The sequence below is a fragment of the Hyperolius riggenbachi genome, chromosome 1 (genome assembly GCF_040937935.1).
Source record: "Hyperolius riggenbachi isolate aHypRig1 chromosome 1, aHypRig1.pri, whole genome shotgun sequence".
In the NCBI taxonomy this organism is placed as follows: domain Eukaryota; kingdom Metazoa; phylum Chordata; class Amphibia; order Anura; family Hyperoliidae; genus Hyperolius; species Hyperolius riggenbachi.
Window position 1 is genome coordinate 64183959 of NC_090646.1, and position 16753 is coordinate 64200711.

The 16753-nt window shown below is 42.3% G+C and overlaps 1 protein-coding gene across 1 annotated transcript in view; it reads right to left on the reverse strand.

Annotated features, from left to right (window-relative positions):
• Window positions 1–679: 679 nt before the first annotated feature.
• Window positions 680–16753, reverse strand: part of LOC137562956 (progonadoliberin-2) — a 73459-nt gene continuing 57385 nt past the window's right edge. The window contains exons 3-4 of the mRNA XM_068274814.1: window positions 8269–8352; window positions 680–4163 (exon numbers count right to left, since the gene is read on the reverse strand). Of these exons, the coding sequence (XP_068130915.1) occupies window positions 4128–4163; window positions 8269–8352 (120 nt within the window). The 3' untranslated portion in view covers window positions 680–4127. The remainder of the gene's footprint in view (window positions 4164–8268; window positions 8353–16753) is intronic.

The following is a 16753-nucleotide window of genomic DNA, read 5'->3' on the forward strand; positions in this document are numbered from 1 at the left end:
GATCAGATTCGATCAGAGAGGGATCTATCTGTTGGTCGAATCTGATGGCAAATCGACCAGTGTATGGCCACCTTAAGGTGACTTGGATTCAAAAACAGGGGTGAATCACAAAGCATACCTCATAAATCATTGTATCTTACTTATCTTTTACCTTGTAAATAAAGAATTAAAAACAAACCCCTAAAATAAGTTATTCTGGATCAACGCAATATTTTTTGTGCCTTAATTAAGTACATTTTAGCATGTTGGGAGCCTAAAAGGTGTTATAGATAAGGTGAGGATCTCATTAGCAGCTTCAATAGAGTTATCTCGTTTGAGATAAGTGCCCTGCTTTTGACCTCAGAACATGTGCTGTAAATGCTTGGAATGCTTTGATGTCACTCTGCTAGCAGAGGATATAGAAACTGAAAGCAGAAGTCCTCTGTTATTGTCTCACACTGCCCCCTAGTGACAAGTGACCTTAAATACACTTTAGAGCAGAACTGATTAGAAGCAAGGAAATGTAACAAATAAGAAATGAAAAAAAGTGCTAAAATAAATTGGCCTGGAGCACTTGCAAGCCTCTAAATAAATTGGCTGCTAAAGGGTTAATGCAATAAAGAGACTTGCATTTCTGATTATAAATTTTGGTAGGTAAATCAGCGAGTTTTGACATAATAAGGAAGCATTAATTGTAGTATTTTGTAAGTTACAAAAAATAGTTTTAATATATTATTTAGCACTCAACATAATAAATAAACACTATACATTCCCTTTAAACTAAAGAATTTACAAACAAAAACAAACAAACCAAAAAAAGATACAAAACCATTACAAAGTATATATTTAACATTACAGAAAATCTCATAAAGTGTAACTCCACCCAAGGCTAATATTGGGCGGGCACTAGTGGATAGATGGACTGCCAGGTTCTCATATCTCATGGAGATTCCAACAGAATGATTTCCCTGCAGGTTTTTTGGGGGGGATTCCAAACCATCCACAAGACCAGGTCCCTTTTTAGACATAGAGAAACTAGGCAGCTGCCTTAGGTACCTCCTGTTTTAGGGGCCCCAAAGAACTAGGCAAGGTGTCCTCTTCTTTATGGTAATATTATACACAACCACTTGCTATATGATCGTAGGAAAGATCTGTGATATGATAATTGGGCAAAAAGTAACAGGGTTCACCTAGCCAACCGAAAATTACCATGGTTAGCAAATCAATGTCAAACTGAATAGTATAACAGATGTTTAGCAGGTAATACTTATCTGTTCTTTAGGATTGTGTGTGTTGCATGTCTTTGTCTCATTGTGGTAGATTCACAATACTTATTTCATGAATTCTCTCCCCTTACTTGTTAACTCATGATGTATCTTTCTCTCCTTATATGTGTTAATGCATGATTCATCTCTCCTCTGCCCTTATTCAATTAACTTTTGCCTGTGTTTTCTCACCGGAGAGGTTTTCACGCCTTTATAGTAAAATATATTTTAAAGTGTGATTGCCAGCCATAAAATCAAATTCCTATTATACCCACTGCTCTGTGTTTCTTATGCAAGTCTACATCCTGGCCCTGAATTGCAAGCCCCTACCCCTCTGAAGAAGCTGCTGTCGTCAGATCTATGCAGTGCTCACGTGTGTTTACAAAGCAAGCTAGATAGGACAGTGCAGTTCTGCATACACCATTTCAGGCAGAGGAGTAAGGGAGGAAATGATGTCAGGATTGGCTTAATTCAGACGCAGTGAAGATGAAAAATGCCTGGAACAATTTTCTCTTTATTTACTATGTAAAATTCACTGAAATCAAAATGTGGACAGTGCAATACATACGTTATGTAAGTAGAACAAGTATTTACTCTATCTACGTATGTATATATGTGTTTTTTTCCTGGGATAGTATGGCTGACCCTTTAAATACACAGCAAACACGATAATGCTCAAAATTCATTTGATATTGCTCTTTCCCCTTCTTTTTAGTATTACTTTCTCAGTTCTTAGATATTTTACATTTATTCTGCAGATAAGATGAAAAATGATCTCCTTGGCAAAAAAGTTAGTTGAATAGGGACCCTTCTCTGTTTATTTAGTGAATAAGCTCTCCTCATAGTTTAGGTGAGAAATATGTAAAGTGAGCTATTTTAATGAAAAAACTGTGAATCAACCCCACTGTTTTGCAAAAATGCACAATGCATCGTAGAATACACCAGGCGCTTGTGTATATGAGTACAAATAAATTGCAGCAGCATTTTTCTACCCTTACCCCTTAGTTTAAAAAAATTAAGCATCCTCTCCAGTCTTTGCAATAAATGCATATAATTATTTTTGTATAATAGGAGCATGTCCTAGTACCATGGAGGAAGCAGTGCTGTGGGGTCAGAGTCGAAGTTGTAGGGTTGGAGTCAGAGCAATTTTTGGGTACCTGGAGTCAGAGGTTTCATAAACTGAGGGGTCGGAGTCAGATGATTTTGGTACCAACCCCACAACCCTGGTAATTATTAGACTAAGGAATCGAAGTCAAGGAGCAATTTTGGGTATTCGGGCCCGTATGCAATTAATTTTATCACCTGAGTTATCTCCTAGGAGATAATTTTCATCTTTAAAGAGACACTGAAGCGAAAAAAAAAATATGATATAATGAATTGGTTGTGTACTATGAATAATTACTAGAAGATTAGCAGCAAAGAAAATATTCTCATATTTTTATTTTCAGGTATATAGTGTTTTTTCTAACATTGCATCATTCTATAATATGTGCAGATTACACAACACTCTGCATTCAAAATGATTCTTTCAGAGCAGTCTGTGAACTAATGACCTCTCCTCTGGCAGAGAAAAAGTAAATAGTTAACTAACAGTTGAGATAATAAAAGTCAGAAAACAGCCCTCTCCACCACTTTGAAAGTCGTAGAGATTAATGGCTTTTTTGCATAGAGATAACAACTGGAGTTTCTTAACTCTTCCTGTACTGGAAACAATTACACTGATGTATCTGATCTTAATGTTTTATTTCTTAGCTGTGCTACACGTACAAATCATAATATCATCATTTTTTTTTCGCTTCAGTGTCTCTTTAAACCAACCTTTCAGCATTTTACATTTGAAAATGTACCCAAAAGTTGGTGAAAAGATCCTGTCAAATTTTTTTCCGAGAATTTTCTTGCCTGCTGGCGGCTTAAAGAGACTCTGTAACAAATTTTTCATCCTTATTTCTTCCTATTAGTTCCTATACCTGTTCTAATGTGCTCTGTCTAACTGCAGCCGTTCCTAGTTGCACAGTGGCTGTGTTATCTCTGTTATATGATCTATTCTTCTCTCCTCTGTCAGGTCTGTCAGGCTCAGGCAGTCTGGCTGGAATGTGCTGTGGTGCTTGTGATTGGCTAGAAGCTATACACACCCTCTCCAGGCCCCCTGCAGGCTCTGTATGACTCACACACTGAGCTACTCTCAGCCTATCACTTGCTATGTCTTTTGTTTGTAAACACTGCATAAAATGGCAATTACAAGCCAGGATTGTAGCAGGGAGTGGCAGAAATAGCACAGAGGGGCCCAGGAGAACATAATGAATAGAATGGTATGCTTTTTATTGTAAGAATTTTAGAGTACAGATTCTCTTTAAAGGGCATTTTATTGACAGGGTGTGAAAATATCCCCTAGTAGAAAACTCAGAAGAATAAGTGAATTGCATATGGGTCCTTGAGTCGGTGGATTCATAAACTGAGGAGTCTGAGTTGGAGTCATGATTTTTGTACGGACTGCACAGCACTGGTTTGAAGGTGTGTATCTAGGTCAACTAAATTGTTAGAAACTGCCTTACACAGGACCATAGCGAAGTTAGATGGAACTTGGAATTTCGGCAGAGATGTCTGAACATTGTGGTCCCCAAGAGACCAAATCAACCGGCAGGTAATTTAACTTACCATAGATCACCAAAAACCTAAATATTATTCTTGGGTGAAGTCGGCCTTAAAACTATAAATAGAGAAAATAATACATATATTGTAATCAGTGTCCAGATTTCTGCTTGGCGCTGATCAGCAGAATGATGACATAGTTAATGTTGATTGACTGCATCACTGAAGAAGACAGTAGGGTTCTCAAAGGAAACATGGCTTGAAGACGTGGAAGGCCTAACGACAGGGTGTCTGTTACTTTTTCTGTAGCTGTCTTGCCAATACGTCAGCCTGCAGAACAAAAAACAATTTGGTCAATGTTTACCCATTGTAAGATACCCCCACATTTACATTCTTAAAGCGGATCCGAGATGAAAAACTAACTATAACAAGTAACTTGTCTATATATATCTTATCTACAGTTTATATAGTTTACACAGCAAATCTAGCTGCCAACAGCTTTAATAGAAAATGATTATTTCTTCCTGTGATACAATGACAGCAGCCATGTTGTTTGTAAACATTACACAGAGGCAGGCTTATCTGCATCTTGAGCACTCAGCCTCTGAAAAAAAACCTAATTCCCCCTCCTCCCTCCTCCCCTCTGCCTCTGAAATCAATGGCTAGTAACACCTCCTCCTCCTCCTGCCCAGACTGAGCTCCCATGAGCCCTTGCTACTGCCAAGGCTCTCTGAAAACCTGTAGGCGTGGCTTCTTTAGTTTATAAGGAATTAGAGTATTAAAACAAAAACAAAAAAATATTTGGCTTGAGGAATGCCCTATAAACAATAGGAAAGGAACACAAATATGCAATGAGTAAAAGTTCACCTCGGATCCACTTTAAACAACAACGGAAGCAAGAGGGATATGGAGGCTGCCATATTTATTTCCTTGTAATCAATACCACCTGCCTGACTTTCCTGCTGATCCTCTGCCTCTACTTTTAGCCATAGACCCTGAACAAGCATGCAGCAGATCAGGTGTTTCTGACATTATTGTCAGATCTAACAAGATTAGCTGCACAGAGGCGCTATAACACTTCCTGACACTTTTTCAGCTGCTCCTATTTGTACCTTGCCTGAGAAAGCGGAACATAGACCCGCGAAAGGGGGAAAAATGTTTTTTTTTTATTTCAAAAAATCTATTAAAATTAATAAAAAACAAATAAAAAAAACCAAAAACAATGCAGCAGCAATCAGAGACACATAACTAAATTAGAACTTTTTTCTCACCAGAATTATGCACTATTTCCATTAAATAACATCCTATGAGTTGGCCAGACTTGCTTTTGTCCATAAGTAAAGCCTTCTTGGTGAAAATCAGTATGGGAAAAAAAAAAAATAATAATCTGATGTATTAAAATGAAAATCGGCATGCAATGGTGGCCATATGATCTTTCTGTTTCCTGTACTCTTTTTCACTATCCTGAACATACCCCCTGACCAATAATTTGCCCTCTCCCCTACACACTTCTCCCCTATACACTGTCCCTTACAGCGCTAATAAGCTTGACGTGGGCTTCACACTGGCAGTGAGTTCATTTTCAACTTACAGTACCTACTTAAAGTGAGGTGGTAGAGGATAAAAAACACAGAGAGATCCGGGAGCCAAATCTGGTGCAATATTGTTAGTAGATCGAGGTAAGAAGATAAGCAGTAATGTTTATACTCACAAAGATAGGTTGCAATAGGATGCAACCACTCATGTACGCAGGTGGGGAATAAACCATCCCCACTTGGCCTCTGGTTCCTGCAAGGTCGCTGCTCCAAAAAGATGATTGGAAAGTTATGCTAATTAAACCGAATCTACCCTAGTATCTAGGAGTGTCAACTTAGTATTGGGGTAGGTAGGAGGCGCCCGGGAAGGAATCAGTATGCCGATATATATCAGTAGCTATATACGGTAGTATCCATAGGTAATATAGATAATAGTACTACTACTACCGTGTTTCCCCGAACTTAAGACCTACTCTGAAACTAAGACCTAGTTTATATTTCGAGTATGCTCGAAATATAAGCCATCCTCCTTATATAAGGCCTAGTGCCAGGGACATAGCCGGCGCTTGGTACCTGCTCCCTGACCTCCCCGCCCGCTCACTCGCTCGCCCGCTTTACCTCTTAGGTTCTCAGCTCCCATTCCCCTCCATTAAGAAAGTCCGGATCCCTTGCTGCTTTTCCTCCGCATAATTCACACCGCAGATCAGCGGTGACGTCAGCCATGTAGTCCGGTAACAGCGCCGCCCTGTACAGGAAGTAAACAGAGATAACTTCCTGTACAGGGCAGCGCTTACCAGACTACATGAGCTGCCTTTACCGCTAATCCGCAGTGTCAATTATGCGGGGGAAAAGCAGCAGGGGATCTGGACTTTCTTAATGGAGGGGACCGGGAGCCGAGAACTTAAGAGGTAAAGTGAGTGGGCGGGAACTGAGGAGGCGAAGCGGCGGGCAGGCAGGCAGATCAATACAATGGGGATTTAGCTATAGCCAGGAGGAATCTGGCTATATACTAAAGGGAGATCTGGCTACCCCCCAGAATGTAAGACCTCCCCGAAAATAAGCCCTAGCACATCTTCTGAAGGACAAATTAATATAAGACAGGGTCTTATTTTCGGGGAAACACGGTACTAATACTATTATCTATATTACCATTGGATACTACCATATAGAGCTACTGATATATATATATATATCGACATACTGATTCCTTCCCGGGCGCCTCCTACTCACCCCACTACTTAAAGTGAGAATACAGAATTTCATCAAAAGGTTTGAATCTGATTTAAAGTGGACCCATATTAAAAATACAAGATTTCAGAAATAAAATCTATTTTTATAAATTATAATAATAAATAGCAGCCTTTTTTTCAGCTGCATGATGACAAATATATAATAGTTTACATTTATTGGAGGAACCTCTCCCTTCCTTTCAAATTGCCTGGATTTTTCCGGCAAACTGGTGGAGTAGGTGGTGTCTGGCAATGGAGGAATTGCTAATGGCTGCCCCCAGTATAACCATAGCTATAAAAAGAGAAGGGTGAAAAGCATGCACTGAAATGCTCATAGGCTTGAAGGAGTGTTTATTTATCTTTGTATGTGTCAGAGTGGTGCAACTAAATATTTTTGATTAAAAAAAATGTTTGGTTTGGGTCCGCTTTAAGTAAAAAAATAAAAAATAAAAAAAAGGATCCAAACTCTAATGCTAGGGACACATTCCGTTTTTTCCGTTTGATTTCCCACTTGATCCTCTTATCTTTTCTTACCAATTTCCATTCACTTATGAGAAATCGACCAGAAAAACTATCAAAATCGGACATGACAGATATTATCTATCGACCATCTATCTAACACAAAATTGTACGGTGTGTACCTAGCATAAAGGTGCCCATTAATCATACAATCTTGATTGTACAATCTTACTTTTTCTTTGTAATATGAGGGACTATGTAACCACTTGAGGGCCGCGGTGTTAAACCCCCCTAGTGACCGGGTCATTTTTTACTAATTGGCCCACTAGAGCTTTAAGGCCTCGCTGCAGGGCCACACAACTCAGCACACAAGTAATTCCCTCCCCCCTATATTTGGCCCGCCCTCCCTCCCCCCGCCAGCCAATCAGCGTGATCGGCTTTCATAGGTTTCAGCCTATGATAGCCGATTACTCTTGTGCCTGCCAGGGACAGCCGTGTCATATGGCTGTCCCCAGTACAGCGTTGCTGCAGATCGCAGCGCTGTACAATGTTTAAAGATGGCGGATTCGCCGTCTAACAGTCTGCGAGCAGCGATCACCACTGGGAGACTGAAGGCGGAGCCTTCCAAGCGGAGATGCGCACACATCGGCGCGCGCAATCTCCTGCTAGCCCCATAGAAGGCCGTTCACTCCAATCAGTCCTGGAGCTGCCACCGCGTTAATAATAATAATAATAATAATAATAATAATCTGAACATTTGTATAGCGCTTTTCTCCTGTCGGACTCAAAGCGCTCAAGAGCTGCAGCCACTGGGACGCGCTTAAGAGGCCACCCTGCAGTGTTAGGGAGTCTTGCCTTGAACTCCTTACTGAATAGGTACTTGACCTAGCCAGGAATTGAACCCTGGTCGCCCATGTCAAAGGCAGAGCCCTTAACCAGTACACTATCACGCCAATTGGCATGAAGTGGTCGGCAAGACGTTAAATTATCCATTCAAAGTATACTAACTCCGTTTTCCCTCCCTCTACACAGATTTGGTAAGAGGTACAATCAAAAACTGTATCATTGTTGGGCACGTTTAGCTGGTGTCAAGTCCACCTTGGTGACATGTCACAAAGCCCAGACAGGAAAACTGATTGGACGTTTTCATTGGCCCCCGCCCACTCATTTCACTATCTGCCCCGCCCGTGACAGCTGCTGCGTGTACCTTACCAGTATATTCTTTAGCAGGTTTTTCCTGGGGTTCCTGAGGTAAGCACACTCTTCTCCTTCACACAGCTTGATCTCTTCTGAAACCTACCAGCAAAAACAGAATGACAAGTTAAAGGGCAACTAAACTGACATGTGAAATGATGAGATAATCCTTTGTACAGTACCAAGCCTGCATAGAGCTAAGCTGGGTTCATTTTTTTTTCTTTGTTTTCGCTGTAGGATTTAAAAATCCAGAACTTAAAATTATTATTATTAATATTATTTAGTATTCATATACTGTAGCCCCGACATCTTCTGCAGCGCTGTACAGAGTATATAGTCTTGTCACTGACTGCTCTCAGAGGGGCTCACAATCTAATCCCTGCCATGGTCACATGTCCATTGTAGTCTAGGGCCAATTTACGGGGGAAGCCAAATCATTTATCTCTATGTTTAAATGTGGGAGGAAAACTGAATGCCCGGAGGAAACCCACACAGATACGGGGAAAACATACAAACTCCTTGCCGATGTTGCCCTGGGTGGGATTTGAACCTGAGACCCAGTGCTGCAAGGCGAGAGTGCTATCCACTACACCACCGGGCTGCCCAAAATGCTGTGCAGTCAGGCTGTAGTGTTCTCTCACAGAAAACTCTTGGATGGCAGTGTCTCTGAGACTAGTAGCAGCAATATTGGGCACCCCGAATCCCTGCTAATCTCAGAGACCGTATTGTATTGACCTAAAGAAGCGAGTGAATCCCAAGAAATGCATTGTTTTGTTTTGTTTTGTTGTCCAATAAACCTTTTCTTATTAACGACAGGTCGCAAGTGGTTTCCCATGGAAACTTTCCATGTCAGTTCACGGATTTCTTCCCCGCGTGTTTACAATGAGCCTGCGAGCCGCGATCGGAGGCTCGCAGGCTAGTTGTAAACACGTGGGGAAGAAATCCCCGCTGTTTACATCATACGGCGCTGCTGCGCAGCAGCGCCGTAAAGGAAATCGGCGATCCCCGGCCTCTGATTGGCCAGGGATCACCGGCATCTGATAGGCTGAAGCCTATCCTAGGCGGCGCAGGACGGATCGCCGTCCTGTGTCGCCCATAGCGAAAGGTAGAGGGAGGTAAGGAGAGGGAAGTCTGGTCGCCCTGGCTCAATCCTGATCTGTGCTGCAGGCTGGAGAGCCCACGCAGCACAGCTCCGGCAAAACACCCCTGGTCCTTAAAGAGAACCCGAGGTGTGTTTAATGAATGTTATCTGCATACAGAGGCTGGATCTGCCTATACAGCCCAGCCTCTGTTGCTCTCCCAAACCCCCCTAAGGTCCCCCTGCACTCTGCAATCCCCCATAAATCACAGCCGTGCTGTGAGGCTGTGTTTACATCTGTAGTGTCAGTCTCGGCTGCTCCCCCGCCTCCTGCATAGCTCCGGTCCCTGCCCCCATCCCTTCCCTCCAATCAGCAGGGAGGGAAGGGATGCAGGCGGGGACCGGAGTTCTGCAGGATGCGGGGAGAGCAGCAGACTGACACTATAGAGATAAACACAGCCAGCTCTGACAAGCTGTTTGTCAGCAGCGTGGCTGTGATTTATGAGGGATTGCAGAGTGCAGGGGGACCTTAGGGGGGTTTGGGATAGCAACAGAGGCTGGGCTGTATAGGCAGATCCAGCCTCTGTATGCAGATAACATTCATTAAACACACCTCGGGTTCTCTTTAAGTGGTTAAACCTCCACCCTGAGGTAAGGTTCCATTTTAATACCCCGTATATAATCTGTCCAAATTGAGGTGCCTCCTCCTATAGTTAATCTCCTTTACTAGGGTGACCCCCTTTATAAATGTTTATTAAAAAAAACAACAAGCATCTGGTATGGCGATCAGACCCCACCAACAGGAAGCTCTGTTGGTGGGGAGAAAAGGGGGGGGGGGGTAACTTGTGTGCTGAGTTGTGCGGCCCTGCAGCGAGGCCTTAAAGCTGCAGTGCCCTATTAAGCAAAAACTGGCCTGGTCTTTAGGGGGGTTTAGCCCTGTAGTCCTCAAGTGGTTAAGCCACCAGCAAGCAAGAAAATACTCAAATAATTTTCATAGTACTTTTTCATGTACTTTTTGGTACTTTTTTTTATTACAAAATGCTGAAAACTATTTTAAAAAGAAGTTTAAAAATTATGTCCTAGGAGAAAACCCAGGCGAAACAGTTAATTGCATACAGCCTCTGTCATTTAAGTTTTAAAACAAAGCAGAAATAATGACCATTAACTGCAGTAAATCCTTATCTCAAGCTTAAAAATAAAAAAGACTAACACAGTTGTGACTGCAGAATTATTTTATTACAATAATAAATGTGGGTTCAAAGCCAATTTTAGAATATTACAGTTGTGTATAGAGGCTTTTTGAGCATTCATTAATGCTTTTAATTAACTATACTTATTTAGGGGTCTATATATATTTTTTTCATCTAAAAACTCACTATAATATATTGACTATGAGAATTTTAAGGTGGTTGGGCACTATGGAGTTATAGGATAACTTGACACTACACCGGTTATATAATAATACTATATCGCTTTTTTTTTAATCTCTTCAGGTGTTAAATTGCTTTTCTCCTGGCGGACTCAAAGCACCAGAGCTGCAGCCACTAGGACGCACTCTATAGGCAGTAGCAGTGTTAGGGAGACTTGCCTAAGGTCTCCTGCTGAATAGGTGCTGGCTTACTGAACAGGCATCCTGTGTCAGAGGCAGAGCCCTTAACCATTACACCTTCCAGCCCACTAGGCTTCAAAAGTACTGAAGCAACAAATGCCAAAGAACGCCATGCCCGATCTGCTTCTAAACATTTTAGATGCCAATTCAATTTTGTAATTATTCATCTTAAATTGACTGCTGTTCTTATCCAAGACCATAAAACACAAATAGTGAATCAATGAAACATTAAAAAATAAAATCTCAATACATTTTATGTAGAATTTTGATGACAGATTCTCTTTTCAGTGGCGGGAGGGTGCGATGGTAAAGGGGATCCATAATTCCAAGGATTTGGTGACATCTGTGTTAATTACTTTAGTGAGAGCCTTGATTAAATATCCAGTGACCTAGCACAGCCACAGCTGTCACATAAAGTGAAGTCATCTGCATTCAGATGAAAGAGCACAGTAATCCAAAAAGAGCAGCAAATGGCAAATTGTAGCTATTTAAAGTGCTGAGGGATGAGGGGGCAGCGCCCTAGCAAGGGACTACTGACAGCCAGGTAAGTACAAGAACAGCGGTGGGACAGATCCTCAAACAATGGCCTCAATTCACTAAGATCATGCTGGAGATAATAAGGCAAGATAAAACTTACCTCCACATAAGAGAGAGTTATCTTATCTCTTCATTCCTTAAGTTACCTCCTCTGTAGTTAAGTTACCTCCTCTGTAGTTAAGTTACCTCCTCTGTAGTTATTTTACCTCCTCTGTAGTTAATTTACCTCCTCTGTAGTTATTTTCACATGCAGTTAGTAAACAGCCTGTCTTTAACTCTGGAGTTATTTTAAGGATTGAAGAGTTAACTTAAAGACAGAAGAGTTAACTTTAGGTTTGCCTGAGGTAAAATGTTTCCTGAATACTACATGCCTTATCACCATGGTAACAACTCTAGAAGAGTTATTAAAGACAGGAGATAAGCTTTGTGAATTGAGGCCAATGTGAGGAGAGGCAGCTGTATAATTGTTAAACAACATATTTTTTATGTGCGCCTTCATGGAAAAGCATTGTCTGGACTCTGGACAGTTATGTTGCTATGAAAGATTTGCAGTGAATCTATTTGATCAGCCTGGGCCTTAAAGGAGTTATCAGGGCAAAAGTAACAAAATAAGCGCTACTTACCCGGGGCTTCCTCCAGCCCGAAGCTCCCAGCATGCCCCTTTCCGCAGCTCTGCACGCAGCCGTTTGCTGCAGCTCCCTCCCAGTCCCCGGCGATGACGTCAGGGCGACCTCCAGGTCGGCCTGTACTGTGCCTGCGCAGTCCGCTCCGGTCCATGTTGCGGTGATTGACAGCGGCGCTCACGCAGGCACAGTACAGGCCGCCTGGAGGTCGGCCTGACGTCATCGCCGGGGACAGAGAGGGAGCTGCATCGAACGGCTGCGTGCAGAGCTGCGGCAAGGGACATGCTGGGAGCTTGGGGCTGGAGGAAGCCCTGGGTAATTAGATCTTATTTTGTTACTTTTGCCTTGATAACTCCTTTAAGCAAAGCCTGCGTTTCATAAATGACTTTTTACAGCCACACCACATCTGCATATGAGTAAGTAACAAACAGCAAAGACAATGGCGGATCCTCAGGCGCTGACCCCAGCCCCTGCAAACGGCCATTGAGGAGATGACTACACAAGCTGAGAGAAGCCTGGTTTATCCAGTTTATCGACACAATGGTTGCTGGACATGGCACATACACATCCAACTAATACCTGAACAAATTTGCTGAAGGCAAGGGCTGTTGTGACCTACCATGGAGGAGGGGTCTGTTTACCTGTTGTATCCAGATAAAAGATTTAAGTACCACTACTTCTTAAAAGGGCACTGTGCAGCAATCTGTGTGCAAAAGCAAACACCACTTTTAAAAGTTAAGGATGCTATTTGGTGATTGCTTCTTTGTGAAACAGCGATCAGCACTTTAGTACCATTGTGTAATGGTACTAGGCCAGAAATTGATGTTCCCATAAAAGGGATCGTGATCATGCATAAAAGTTATCATTTAAAGAACTTTAGCCAAAAGGGAGACAAAATAAATCAATAAATTGCAAAGTTAGAAGTTTGAAAATAGAAGAGTGATCAAGAAATGATTGATATTCACCATGTAATGTGTTCATATTGTTTGATCCACAATCAGCCTGCACCTCATCATCTTTATTACCAGGGCTGGTTCAAGTAACAATTGGGCCCTAGGGCAAGATTAGCCTGGGAGCCCCCAACAGACATCCCCTACCAAAAAGCGCCATTAGAGGCCTTTTGTTGCAGCCAAGTTTCCCTCCTGGGCCCTTAAGCTGGTGTAACGATTGGTGTCAGCAAGAGGCACAAATATCTGATTAAGTGGTGATATACAGAATCACCACTAATGCAGATATGTTAGAGTGAAATAGTCAGTATCTTCCTGATGGTAAATCAGCGGAAGGCTCACTAACACGGTAAGTGCCTGAAATGATCTACTCAGACCAGTGTCACACCCCGAACCTTGATTATTGGGGATCCGCAGTATCGCCAATAATACAAGGATAGACCCGATTATATAGCAATCTGCGGAATTGCTAATAATGCGGGTAGATGTAAAGCAGTGGACACACGAACAACATGGAAATAAACAAAACAGTAAATATTCACAAAGTTGTGGAAATATCCACCATACGGCAATTCCTCAGAGGTGTGGTTACCTCTGAATGGGAACCCCGTGTGTGAGATCCCCCAAAGTGGCAGTGGAGGAATCTCGGCCTCTGGCAGTAACGGTCTGCTAGGGCCGGCGTCTCAGGGAGGCAAGCCTCAGATAATAACCCAACAGTGGGAGACGTTCCACTGAAGGGAGCAAGGTCAGACAGAAAGAGGTTCGGCAACAGTACAGGCGGCAACAGTACAGAGACGTGAGACGAGAGAATAGTCAGGAACCAAGCCAATAGTCGTTAACGGTACGGGCTGGCAGAGTACAGAATCAGGAAGCAGAAGAGAAGTCAAGACAGGCACAGAATCATACACAGAGAATCAATAACAATAATAATAATAATCTCCTAGTCTAGGTGTGAAGTCCTTGGTTTCAACACCTGGGATCTAGTCTAAGGTCTGAGTGCTGACACAGGGTATCGCAAACACAGACGAAGTGTGACTGAAAAGCACTTCCTTATATACTGCCTAGGAGAGAAGTCTCCACCCCAGGCAGCAACCAATCAGAGCAGGCTAAAATGTCAGCTGACCTCCAGGTCAGCTGACACGCTTTCTAAGAGTATAAAGGCGTGTCTGGCGTGCGGCCGCACCCCCTAGAGGCAAGATGGCAGAACCCTGGTGAACAGCATGTTGGTGAGTTTGGAGCAGAGTGCTCGGACGGGTGTGTGCAGCGGATGCGGACGAATTTCCGCATCCCGCGTTGGAAGGTCCGCTTGCCGGACTGGATGCGACCATATTTCCGCAATCCATCCGGCGTTGCAGATTTTTCGTTACAGTAGGCTGCTGACCATCCCCCAATCACCTCCCAACTTAACAGACTCTGCAGAGTCCCTGGGGAGCAAGAGCTAAGATGGGGGAGGGACACCTTTGGGGCCCTTACAGCCTCTCGGGCCCTGGGGCAATTGCCCATTTTTCCTATGGTAGCTCCGGCCCTGTTTATTACTGGCAGACATGAAAAAAACAGACAGCACCAACCAACTGTTATCTATAACCACACCCCTTAATGATGCGATAGCCTGAAAGGTTTTTTTTTTATAGATATACATATGCACAGAGGGAGATACTGGTTGCTTGGCAGTTGGAAAAAGCCATTTTTCCCACAATACAACAAAGCTAACAGACAGGAGTCAGAACTGTCATGGACATGGCATCACACTGTGATCACAGATCTATTTGAGATTTCTCCTGGGAAGGGGGATAGCTGCTACTGATAGAGATGAAGTTCAATTCTTGGTTACAGTTCCTCTTTAAAGAGGAACTTAAAAAGGAACTGTAACCAAGGTTTGAACTTCATCCCAATCAGTAGCTGATACTCCATTTCCCAGGAGAAAGCTTTACCTTTTCTCAAACAGATCATCAGGGAAGTCTGTATGGCTGATATTGTGGAGAAACCCCTCCTACAGTGTTATGTCAGGACCTAGGTTCTGGCAGTTTGTTGGAAAAAACAGAAAAGGAAAAAGGAGAGGAGCGCTCTCTGGTGCATTAACTTCTTTAATAATACTTCCTGCACAAGGATGCAATATAAAACACGTACAATGTTCAGTTTGAATAAAAGCTCATCACAATTATGTTGTATCACCGTGTCCAAGTTGTTACATCACTGATCTGGTTGCCTCCACACTATGGCCAGTAGTTGTGGGTGATCTACGGAATCCGGACACGCCAGCGGGATTTGGAACACAGGATTCTGCGGTAGTTGCCCTGCGCCTAAGACGTCATGACGCGTTTCGGCGTTCCACACCTTCGTCAGATGACGTCAAGGCGCAGGGGGATGGATTAAAAGGACTTATTGTTGCATGGCAACCAAACGGGCGCGCGTATGGCGGCCGTGTCGGATCAAAAATAGCTATATGCGTGTCAGGCATGTAATAGGACGCATGAGGCGCATGGAGTTGCCTAGCAACACCCGTGAGCAAGCTAAAGTGGTGCGCTCCTATGCTTTGACTTATTAGTTAAAAAAACCAACAAAGGATTTGTCAAAGATTAAAACTAAAGAGTAGTGGTAGAAATTTTTTGCCCTTTATTATTAAAAACAATAAACACCTACACTTTAGTGAAAAATAACATTAAGATTGGGCAAACGTGCATTGGACCTGTAATATGGCGATAAAGGAACTCTTATAAATGATTTCGTTTACACATCACCATTAAAAGCCAAACGTTGGTCCGCAAAGATAGAGGGCTGTAGCCGTGCACCTGCATGCATATCCCAGCACCAGCGGAGGTAGCGCTATATGCTAATACATGCATGCACGTGACTGAAAAAATGAATTGTAAAGGGGTAAAATTCGTTTGGTACCAAAGAATAAAATTAAAATAAAAATGAACGGATAATATATTCACAGAAGAAATCCAACCTGAACTAATTAGTCTTTTAATGGGCATGTATCAGGTTTTGACGAAAAAAATGCCCTTAATGAAGAAAAGAGGATTTCATATCGATTATTAAATTTAGAATGCCCTATCGGGGAACAAGTTGGTAGTGGTGGAGGAACTCTCCATCGGCCACCAGTGGTAAATGTAACGAATTGGATACATTTGTAGTTTTATTACAACACGTTGGAAGCTTCATGAAAGAATTATATGTACATCAATAAAAATAAAATGTTGTGGAACAAGATATAAATATAAATATAAAAATAAAACTAATAAGGATAAATTTTGTGATAATAGTGTAGATCGTGATTATCTTCGTCTTGCGTGACAAAACAAGTTCATACAAAGAGGAATGGGTAGTGGACCTGTGCAGAGGATTCTATAAATTAGGGATATGTACATATATGCACAGGTGCCTAACTTGCTACACGAATTAGAGGGAGGAAGGGAGGGCCATGAATACCATTATAACGTACAGGATCGTGGCTGGCTAAATCTGACTAGTTTTCACAGAATAGTTTGAAAGAGCCATGTATGTTATGAAGGCGAGTGTGCAAGATGCTTGGAGTACATTTATATATTTTATCACACATATGCAGACTGAAATAAATACATGGGTGTATACCCATGTGATGAGAAGTTTTCCTAAGGACATCCACCGCTCATAAGGGGTCACTGATTCACTGTCCATGTTACTATACCTAATGGTCATAAATAGGTTAAATATAGTTTGACAAATC